At 36.9% G+C, this 11,774-nt stretch overlaps 1 protein-coding gene across 3 annotated transcripts; it reads right to left on the bottom strand.

Moving 5' to 3' along the window:
- Window positions 1-313: 313 nt before the first annotated feature.
- LOC107785631 (carbamoyl-phosphate synthase large chain, chloroplastic-like) lies at window positions 314-6,184 on the bottom strand. 3 transcript variants are annotated; one of them, XM_075248806.1, is made up of 4 exons: window positions 4,672-6,184; window positions 3,302-3,994; window positions 1,215-2,807; window positions 314-761 (listed from the first exon to the last, which is right to left on the bottom strand). In XM_075248806.1, the coding sequence occupies exons 1-3, from the start codon at window positions 6,031-6,033 to the stop codon at window positions 1,251-1,253; spliced, it is 3,612 nt and encodes a 1,203-aa protein (XP_075104907.1). In that variant the 5' UTR covers window positions 6,034-6,184; the 3' UTR covers window positions 314-761; window positions 1,215-1,250.
- Window positions 6,185-11,774: the final 5,590 nt, after the last annotated feature.

Below are 11,774 nucleotides of genomic sequence, written 5' to 3'. Positions count from 1 at the left end.
TAAGTTCATAAAAAAAAATTGAAAATGATCTAGAACGAGTAACTCCTGCTTCTGTTATCGCGACTTATAAATCCGTAGGTAATTATAATTCATTCGATTTTCTTAAACACGTTTAAATCAATTATTTAATCTATGACCCACTTATTTAAACATATTAACTAACTCCAAACTTAACGTATATAAAAGACATAAACAGAACCTCAGGACTGGGTGTTTAAATTCTAATTATCACTGAGGGGCCAAAGTTTTCAAATACACTTCATCAACAGTAAGAGGTCCACATCAAATGCGAAAAGCACAAACACGAAATTAATTGTAGTAATAAGGAACTCAGCTAGGTTTTCATTCTTTTATAATAAATAAAATTTAGAAGTCCTCTAAAGGTAAATAGATTCCTTTCATCCATTTCCTATGTTGAGGAACTATTCTAATGTTCAGAATAGTATTTTGAGAAAGAAAAAACACATTCACCTTCTGTAACAACTACGCCTACAAAAGGCAGTTAGCTTGATGCTTAATCTTTGCTAGATTATAAGAAAAGCAGAACAGGAAAGGAACTACAACCGCAATCTAAAAGATAAAAGACTGCAAATGGATTAATTTCAGGGGCAAAGTTTTAACCAAATGCCATAGACCACCACAAGACAGCTTGTCGATATCACAACCCAACTTTACCCTTCACAGCTGCAGTTGGTGTTGAAATTTGCTGGAACTGAGGTCAGGTGAATGTGGATAATATGTTGTTCCTAGAGAAGCTAGAACTGAGAAAGGCAATGGCACCGCTCAATGCACAAGAGCAACAGGAATTAGAGACCAATGAAATAAACTACATTCAGCAAATAAAATGCTCTACTATAAGCCTCAACAGATCATGTCATCTTGTTTTGCAAATTGAACACTTCTTCTAGTAAGCTCATATGTGTCGAACATCTGAGTCAACCTAGAGAAGAGGGGAAACAGGTGCACAGATATATGTAAAACTAGTATAAATTCGGACGATGAAAAGTGATTCAAGAAACAGCATAACCGATTATAGTTGCATCAACAATTAGCACCATCATCACCTATTTTAATCTACAAGTAGATTTTGATGTTCCAGTACATTTGTTAAGCTAGTTCAGGAATAAAAAATTGGAGAAAATGAGGTTCATTCACCAAATCCATAAAGCAACAAGGCCACCTATAACATAGATCAGAACAAGAGAAAAACTTACAAGCAACCAAAGAAGACTGCTTCACCTAATGGCAAGTCAACTAGTAGAAACAGATGACGCACACTGCAAGTTTTTGAGCTCAGCTTCTACCTTCTTCACATCAAAGTAATCCTGAAGTGCTGTCATCTTAATCTTGTTGCATTTCAAGCTTTTAATTGCATCCGCGGTGGCCAAAGCCCCTGCAACTGTAGTTATTACAGGTATCTTGTACGCGAGAGCCATCCTTCTCAGCTTCCGGCCATCAATCTGATCAAGTGTGTCCCCTGAACTTGTGATCACCATCAACTGAATCTGCCCATTGGCAATGAGATCCGCAGCATGTGGCCGCCCTTCATGCATTTTAAGCACTCGTTCCACTGGCATGCCTTCTAATTCAAGTACACGTGCAGTTCCAGAAGTTGCAATGATTTGAAATCCAATCCCCAAAAAGGCTCGAGCAATTGTGGTAAGTTGAGGTTTTGTCAATTCATTTAAACTGAGGAATAGAGTGCCCGAAAGTGGCATTTTCTGTCCAGCAGCAATTTGTGCTTTGGCAAATGCAATTGATGACTCATAGTGAATACCCATTACCTCACCAGTGCTGCGCATCTCAGGACCAAGAAGCACATCACATCCTTGGAATTTCTCAAATGGAAGAACAGCTTCTTTAACTGATACATGTCTTGGGATAACCTCCTTGGTGAAGTTTAGGTCATGTAGTGATTTACCTGACATAACTAGAGAAGCGTATTTAGCCAATGGGTGCCCAATCGCCTTGGAAACAAAAGGAACCGTCCGTGATGCACGGGGGTTAGCCTCAAGCAAGAACACCTCACCAGAAGCACTGATGGCATATTGACAATTCATGAGGCCACACACATTTAGCCTCTTTGCTAATTTCGTAGTCCACGACCTAATAGTTTCCAAGCATGAATCAGAAATTGTTTGTGTAGGAAGCATGCACGCTGAGTCACCTGAATGAACCCCAGCCTGCTCAATGTGCTCCATTATTCCACCGATGACCACATTACCATGCAAATCAGCAAGTGCATCAATATCAATCTCTACAGCATCGGTTAAATACTTGTCAATCAGGACAGGGCGCTCCGGATCTACCTTAACAGCATTTTCAAGGTATGTCACTAATTTGTCATTGTTGTAAACTATCTCCATTGCCCGGCCACCTAAGACATAAGAGGGCCGGACGACAACAGGATATCCCACTTCTGTCGCGATGGCAACGGCATCCTTTTCGCTTTTTGCGATACCCCCTTTTGGCTGCACAATCTGTAGTTCATTCAGGATGGCGTTGAACCTCTCCCTATCTTCAGCTGCATCAATGGAATCAGGTGATGTACCCCAAATGCGAACAAAGCCAGCTCCACTTCTGGTCTTAGGCCTTCGCTCATCCAAGTAATTCTGAATTGGAAGAGCCAGTTTCAATGGGGTTTGACCTCCAAATTGCACAATGATACCATCAGGTCCTTCCAAGTCGATGATATTAAGAACATCCTCGACTGTCAGAGGCTCAAAGTAGAGACGATCACTTGTGTCGTAATCTGTAGAAACTGTCTCAGGATTGGAATTCATCATAATTGTTTCATAGCCTGCGTCCTGTATAAACCAAAAAAAAAAAATCAAGGTTGGAAACCAACATAGGAGCAAAGTAGTAACCTTAAAATGCCAACTATGAGAATTAAGACAGAACAAAAGACCAATATATTATTTTTCAAATACTTCATATGCGAAGACAAAAACTATGATTTTTCTATTTTCTGCATTGTGCAATCAGAAGTTCATCATTCTAAAAAGGTGAAAATCCATTCAACCAATGTTATATTTCTTATTGGAGCCATGCTATTGGAGTCTTCCATATTAAAAGGAACCTGTAGATCATGCCATTCATTTCCCAGAATTTATCGACTTTTGGATTTCAGTAGTATTGCAGAATAATCAGATAATTTGAATCATTATATGGAAGAAACCTTATCAGAACGTAAACCTCTATCAAATTCTGATCAAGTTATTCATTGGCAGTTGAAGAAGTATACCATAAAAGGCAATGCAGCAAAATTTAGACTCTAAATCAATCATCAAGAAACACAAACCTGAAGGGCAAAGGATGTATGACAGCAACAATAATCAAACTCAATACCCTGTCCAATTCGATTTGGTCCACCACCTAAAATCAACACTTTCTTCCTACCTGTAGGAGCTGATTCACACTCAATGTCATAAGATGAATACATATAAGGTGTATCAGCCTCAAATTCTGCAGCACATGTATCAACTCGTTTATATGCTGGTTTCACACCCAAAGACAAACGCCTTGACCGAACCTCCTCCTCACTGGACTTTGTCGCAAAAGCTATCTGTCTGTCACTAAACCCTCTCTTTTTCACTTCATAGAAGTCATCCTTTCTTAAGTCCGACAAACTGCGAGCCAGAAGGAATTGCTCCACATTTACAAGCTCCCTTAGCTGAGTGAGGAACCATTTGTCTATGTAACTGAGCTCAAAGATGTCATCTACCTTCATCCCCCTCTTCATTGCAGCATATACCGCATGGATGCGATCAGGATTAGGAACCCGAAGACTATACTTCAATTTGTCCCAATCCCAGTCCAATTCCTTAACCTGGGTACAGCCCCATCCGGAATAACCACATTCTAGAGACCGCACTGCTTTTTGGAAGGATTCTTGGAATGTGCGACCTACTGCCATGGACTCACCGACAGACTTCATCTGAGTTGTCAATATGGCCTCAGATCCAGGGAATTTCTCAAATGCAAATCTAGGTATCTGCAAAATGTACATTGTTTAGACAACTAACTGTGAATGTATAAATAATGGAGTTCGAAATAAAAAAACAGCAATTTACGTCATCTTCATATCATGAAATAATAAAAAATGCCAATTAAAGTATTATCCCACAACCAGGTTTTGAAATATTGTGTCAAGATTGTAACAACGCTGCATACACTCTCTTGTAAAATACTTGCCAGCAGCAATAAGAATACTACGATAATTCAAAGAACAAATATAGGAATCAAGCTGATGACAGAGATGCCAGGGTTCATTTCCGTTGGCAAGAATCATATGTTCCTGTTTCTTTATCCTATCCAGTCTCTACACAACCCAGGTCGAAAAATTAGCCATATTTTGGTCATAGCTGGGACCAAATAATTCATTGTACCAAAGAAAAAAGGGTGGTGAATATTCTGGTTGTCAAGTTACACTAGCATGTTTTAGAGATGATTATGTCTCAAGGCCATAAATAGACACCTTAGTAGAAACAAGATACCATTCTTACTCCTATATAACTGAATTGAGACAACCGAATGAATATTATCGCATTCTTTTATAAGTAACAGCTCATAAAATTTCTAGGGAGAAAATTAACACATAAGAGAAACATACTACACACAAGGCGATCGGAATTTAAGAGCAGCAATAAAGTTAAAGATAAAGATACTTGCCTTTGTAACTACATAATCTATGGATGGCTCAAAACTAGCTGGAGTCTTCTTTGTGATATCGTTAGGAATCTGATCCAGAGAGTATCCCACTGATAGCTTAGCAGCCATCTTAGCTATTGGAAAGCCAGTAGCTTTTGAGGCTAAAGCTGAAGACCTCGAAACTCTAGGATTCATTTCAATTACCATGACTTCACCATCAACTGGATTTACAGCAAACTGTACATTAGAACCACCACACTCAACTCCGATTTCCCTGATGATGGCAATCGAATAATCCCTAAGTCGTTGATACTCTTTATCTGTCAAAGTCTGAGCAGGAGCCACAGTGATGGAGTCCCCCGTATGAACTCCCATAGGATCAATATTCTCAATTGAACAAATGATAACCACATTGTCGGCCAAATCTCTCATAACCTCAAGCTCGTATTCTTTCCAACCTAACAAAGACTTCTCAACCAAAACTTGTGATGTCAAACTAGCTGCTAACCCCGACTTACATATCGCCTCGAATTCCTCCCTGTTATAAGCAATTCCACCACCAGTCCCACCTAATGTGAAAGCTGGCCTTATAATCAATGGAAACTCCCCGATTTCACCGGCTATCTCGATACACTCCTCCAAAGTATTTCCAATGCCTGAAGGTGGAGTCTTTATCCCAATATTCTTCATTGCCTGCTTAAACAAATCCCTATCCTCCGCCTTCTTTATGGCACCAAGCTTCGCCCCAATCAACTCGACCCCATACTTATCCAGCACCCCACTCTCCGCCAACGCTACAGCTAAATTAAGAGCAGTTTGGCCACCCATTGTAGGCAACAATGCATCAGGCCTCTCTCTCTCTAAGACTTGCTCCACAAGTTCAGGTGTCATTGGCTCAATATAAGTCCTGTCTGCCATCTCAGGGTCAGTCATAATCGTTGCAGGGTTCGAATTAATCAGTATAACCTCATACCCTTCTTCCCTGAGAGCCTTACAAGCTTGAGTACCTGAATAATCAAACTCACAAGCTTGTCCTATCACTATTGGCCCTGCACCCAGTATCAAAATCTTCTTTATATCTGTTCTTTTACCCAATTTCTGCTGCTTCCCCTTTTGAACAACAGAATCATTACTGGGGCTTTGCTCATTGACAATCGAAAAATTCACCCTTTTGCGCAAATGGGTGTGACCCAAAACGGATGGCCGAGATTGGAGGTGCAGAAAAGAGGAGCTTTTGTAAACTGCAGCTTTTGATGAATATAATGGGAAAAGGTGGGTTCTTGATGAATATATTTTGGAAGGAGGAAGAACAGAGGAAGAAGATGAAGACATGAGCCTATATGCAGCATTTTCACAGTGATTCATACAATAACCCATCTTCATTGAGCTTTTTCAAACAGTGTGAAGCAAATTGATTAGGGTTCTGTAGAAGATTTTAGAGGAGGTGAGCTTTTCAGAGGAGAGTGGAGCGGGGAGAGATGCTGGTTTCAGGTGAGGCTAGGGTTTTAGAACTCTTATACAGGTCGTGGATTATGAATTACTAGGTACGGATTTTAACCCAAAAAAAGGCTTAACTTCAACCATATTACTACTATTATGGGAAAATAACGATTTTATTGCTTTATTCCAATTTTGATCCTTAAGTTATTCAACATTGGACGTTTATCTGGGTGGACGTTCGGAAAGTTCGGATTGCATATGAAAATTTTGGTTTGGATTTTCGGTTTTCGGATTGAAATAATGACAATCCAAATCCAATTCAAATAAGTTCGGATTGGATCGGGTTTTTAAGTTCGGTTTCGGATTAATTAATTTGAATATTTTGGATTTTCAGTTTTGAGCTTATATGTTGAGAAGTTTCTTCTTTTTATAAAAATAAATATCCAAATGAGTACTCATGTTAAATTGCCTGAAAAGTTACTCATTCTCACCGCAATTATCCAAATGAAATATTCAAAATAATGAATTTATTTTTAAAAATATAATAGAGACATTAATACGGCCGATAAGAAGTAAAAATAGTAAAACCATGTCCAAATAAAAAGTATTCTCACAGTAACTTAGTAATTAATATTAAATAAATGAGACAATATCTAATGGGTAGGGTATTGAACTTATTACTATTGACATATGGATAATGAACTAAATATAAAGTATAAGAAATTCGGGTTTTCGGATATCCAAAATTCGAAGTGCCAAATCCAATATCCAATCCGAAATTCAAAAATTTTAAAAATTAAATCCAAAATCCAATCCATAATCCGAAAATCTAAACCAAAAATTCAAAAAAATCGGATTTCGATTTGGATTTCGGGTTTGCGCAAACTATGCCCACCTCTACGTTTAATCTCGGGTTGAATTGAATGTGCGCTTTTAATCTCAAAAATATTTGCTCTCTTTTTAATTAAAAAATGTGAACAAAAATCTCAACAAGATATTTGCTTACTTTCTTGCATTTCCTAAAATTAAACACATCTAAAATTCTATTTGTGATTTTATTTTTTCTTTTAGTCATTCGATTTTAATATATTTAGCTACGAACATACCTCGTGTTTCAAAAACTAAACACTTAACATTCTTATTAAATGAAAATATTATTCATACTAATATGTGTATAGGATTTTTGTATAGGAGAGTGCAAGTATTTGATAGAAAATACATGAGATATATCTTTAATTAAGTCATATTACACGAGTGATTGTATAATTTGGTATGTGAAATGAAGAGAAAAAGTTCAAAATCATACATTATCTTTAATTTTATACTCAAAGTCATATATATTCTTTCACATGGAGTACTAATAGTCCATTTACTTTAACATAGTGGTGCATATTTAATCAAAACCTTAAACGCCGTTAGTTTTTTAACAGAGGCCTGTCACATAATTTTTGTTCCCTCCAAACGAATAGCAATTATATCTATCTAAAGAAAGTCATTTATATTCTTGCTTACCCAAAAGAAAGAAAGATAACGGGTGCAGTGCTGAATCTTTTATTGGAGAACATGTTGCAGACGATAAGTTAAAACGTGAAGCTAATTGCTAGTGCAAAGGGAGAGCTTGAACATTTGGTGAAAAAAAAGTTTAAAACGTCAATGTTTTCGTAGCTATAAAGGATGCTGCGAAAACTCAAAGCAACATCAAGCACTGGAAGAAGTTTGTCAGAAAAACTCATATTAATATAGTATACAAAACTGAGGATATCTATCAATCTTGATAAGCTCTTGGTTCAAGCGACGCTGCACGCTAGAGAAAAATAAAATTAAAAGAATATTGATTATTCCCAACACAGTCAAAGAGCTCGAAAATCAGGTGAGAACCGTCATTGAAAAGGTGATGAAACTTTGTGAAGAAAACGTCGGCAATATTTCGGATTTTCCAAAAGTCAACTTGGTTTTCATAAAATTCGGCTCCTTCCTTGTATTACTCTCTTGGCAAAAAACGAATGGAAGAATGGTAGCTAATCAGTTGTAGGGAATAAAGAAGTTTCCGTAAAAAAATTAATGGTATTTAGGGTTATGACTAAAAGTGCACTATTTTGTTAAAATAAATGGACTATCGATGCTATATGTGAAAGAATATGTATGAATTTGAATGTGAAGCTAAAGATAATGTATAATTTTGAACTTTTTCCTAAAATGAATGTAAATAACTTTTTTCAATGACTTGAAAGTTAAAAATATCATAGTGCATCAATTCTGGTGCAGGTACATTTTTTTTTCTGTATGATGTGCTAAACTTCAAAAGGCAATGTGAGAATTTAGACATGATTGGTACTTGATCTAGGCCAAACCCATATCACAATTAAGTAATGAGGCGGTCGATACAATAATAAACCCAACGAAGATCGGGATCGAATCCTCATGGAGTTAGAATATGGGATTAGGAGTATATCTAAGTTAATTGCAAGTTTTGGCTTCAATTACACCTTCACAACTTGATTGGTGTTCTACTTCTACCTTACTCTATTGTTTGCAAGTATAAAACTAAGCACAATATTTTTTATTTTGAATTTTTCAAATGATTAAAAGGGACTAGGGTCGTGACTTCTACCTAGTTGGTTATCTAAGGGTTATAAACTCCAGGGCAAGTTTGATTAGTTGGGGTCGTGATGTAGCAATCACATCCGGGTACTCACTCTATACCTCTTGGTAGTTTAAGTGATTTTGCTCAATTTGGCTTTCTCAAGTCCAATTGGGTATTTGCACTATACAAGTGATATTAGCTCAAGTCGGGTATTACTATCTCTAGGTTTAACTCTTTAATTATGGCTATCAATTTCTTGAGTTCACCCAATTTCTTGTTAGCCAAGTTTTTCTAGACTTAGTCTCTTTTTCTCAAGTAAAGGCTAAGTCAAATAGGCATGAATCAATATTTGCAACCATTGATTCTAGGGCTCAATCATGAACAAGGCTAAATGTCACTAACCCAATCAAAAATAAGCCCTAAATTAAACACCCATCAAATACCCACACTAGGGTTGGTGTCATGACCCAAGTCGATGGGTCGGGCCGCGATGGACACCCGGTACCTTACTCAACCGAGTACCGACGTAACGTATCTTTATTATTACATCATCATATACACGTGACATACGGGCCTAATAGGCCAACAACATCATTTATAAACTCAAAACATAGGCCGACAAGGCCGTACAATCTTTCACGTACACGGCATATGTCTACAAGCCTCTAAGAGTACATAATCATAAAGGTCGGGACAGGGCCATGCCATACTAATCAGTACATGTCCCAATCATACTGACCACATAAGCAACTCCGGAACAAATGGAGTACACCAACATCTTCCGCTGAGCTGATCGCCTACTTGGAGGACTCTCGACCTGTCTATCGAGACCTGCGGGCATGAAACGCAGTGTCCCCAGAAAAAAGGGACGTCAGTACATATAATATACCGAGTATATAAGGAATGAAAATCAGTATATACTAGACATGAGAGAAACATGGAGTAAAAGACTCGACATGTACGTCTGCATAGCTCTGTGAATCATTTCATTTTTATAATGTCATGCATATGCGTATAAATGTCATATCATGCATTTGTATATGCGTTCATAAGATCATCAAGCCTCTAAGGGCATCCCATCATATCATTTCAGCCACTATGGGCAAATCATCAACGTATACCAGCTTATCAGGTGGTGGTGCGTATATAACGCTATAACCTTTTTTCATATCCCATATACATATATATATATATATATATATATATATATATATATATATACGCGTATATAATGCCATCTGGTCATGTGTCAATATAAATGAATGCAATGCATGATAAGTACGTCAATAAAATCTTTCGGAGTGTCATAAGACCATTATGCCTCTCATTAATATCATGAAATAGATGTTATCAACTTACGTATTTTTTGAGACCCATGAAAAGACGATAGAATAATAAGACTTATGGGAGAATAAGAATATACACATCTCTAGCATTTCTATGAATAGAGTAATTTATGGAAATTGTGCATTTACTCGTTTCGTTTGTGTCGTATAGATAATGCCAAAAAAAAAAAGAACGGATAGCCTTAACATACCCGATTTGATTCTCTTGTCAATCTTCTAACACACGTTAATTGCGACAAAATACGGAGAAAATCGTATGAAAATCTCGAAACAATCACGTTGCTATGCAAAGAAAATTTTGGTTGAAACTTTTCCTTAAGAACTTAGCAACAATGTTGCTATTTGGAAAATGAATTAACATTGTTATGTTATTAGAAAGTGATTTGTATAGTAACGTTCTTGGCTGAGACTCTCTAAGAGGTTAGAAAGATATGTAACTCTTTCTTAAGAATGAATGTATTAAGAATGGACTTTTAACTCTTTTCTTGAAAGTGGATGTGTGACTCACGTTTTAGACTTTGCCACATAATAGTATGACTTTAAGAGTCATCTAAATATTATGGGAGGGGCTGCCACGTTTTTCCCTCTTAAAGTTATCCAAATTATTAATAATTTATTATTCTCCCACTAACCAATAATTACCCACTTATCCACATAATTAGGAATTATCTCAAATTACTTAAAATACTATTCAGTTTTAACATACCTTATACATCTTACTATCATGGTCACGTAGTACCTTGTATGACACTAATCCATAAATACTGGGTATTATAGTTCGGACCATATTTTTTTTCCAAATCGACAATCTTCAACGAAACTCGTTATCTTTGATTCGTTCACCCTTTAACCTTCACGGAACTTTACTTATCGCGTGTTATAAGTAGCATAAATGCTTATAACCTCAAAAATAATCTCATCTCCGAGTCTACATCGATTAACTTACGATGAAGCTTTTACGTACGAAAATGCAGGATGTAATATCTCATTTTCGAGCTTTCATCAATTTACTTATGGCATATTTTTACGTACGAAAATATGGGGTGTAATATCATTCCCCTCTTTAGAACATTCGTCCTCGAATGTTAACTGATGCACTTATCATTCTCACAACCCATAGCTTTTGCGAATACTTTAATATTCTTCTAGCCATGTAGGCAACTGTTCTTTGAATAAATCCAAAGTCTAGGGTATTCCCCCCTTTAGTCCTCTTTCTCATACCATGACTTGCCATGATTTGTGGTCGAGATCTTTCCAATCTCGTAACTATTGCTACCTCCTGTCATGCAGTATGTATGACTCTAACTTTGTAAATGAGCCTATGCGACTCTTCTCTTCTTTTCCTTCCAGGCTTTAGCCAATCTCTAGGCCTCACTTTGTAAACATATACAAAGCTTGACAAGATGTCCCTCTGGGCATCTATAGGTATACTTGAAGTTCTTTGCTCGGTACCCTTTTTTTTGAAATTACGAATATTGCTATATCTTATTTCATAGGTCTGCTTATCCGTTCGTATGACTCTACCGCATCTAGGTTGGTCATACTATACCATAATTCTTACTTTGATTTATCGTTACTGAGGTATGTTAATGAACTCCATGTTACTTTCGTTACTTATCCCATATGTATAAATCTAAATCCTTTAATGCTTCCTCACTACTTGTTCATCTTAAGAATGACGGCCTAATCTCACCTCATACTTTGTGACTTGTGTCCATCCATTGTTGATTCACCTCAATATTGATCTATCATCT

Source organism: Nicotiana tabacum, unplaced genomic scaffold, assembly GCF_000715075.1.
Source record: "Nicotiana tabacum cultivar K326 unplaced genomic scaffold, ASM71507v2 Un00128, whole genome shotgun sequence".
Classification (NCBI taxonomy): Eukaryota; Viridiplantae; Streptophyta; class Magnoliopsida; order Solanales; family Solanaceae; genus Nicotiana; species Nicotiana tabacum.
The sequence above is the reverse complement of the archived record's forward strand: the minus strand, read 5'-3'. Positions and strand labels throughout refer to the sequence as shown.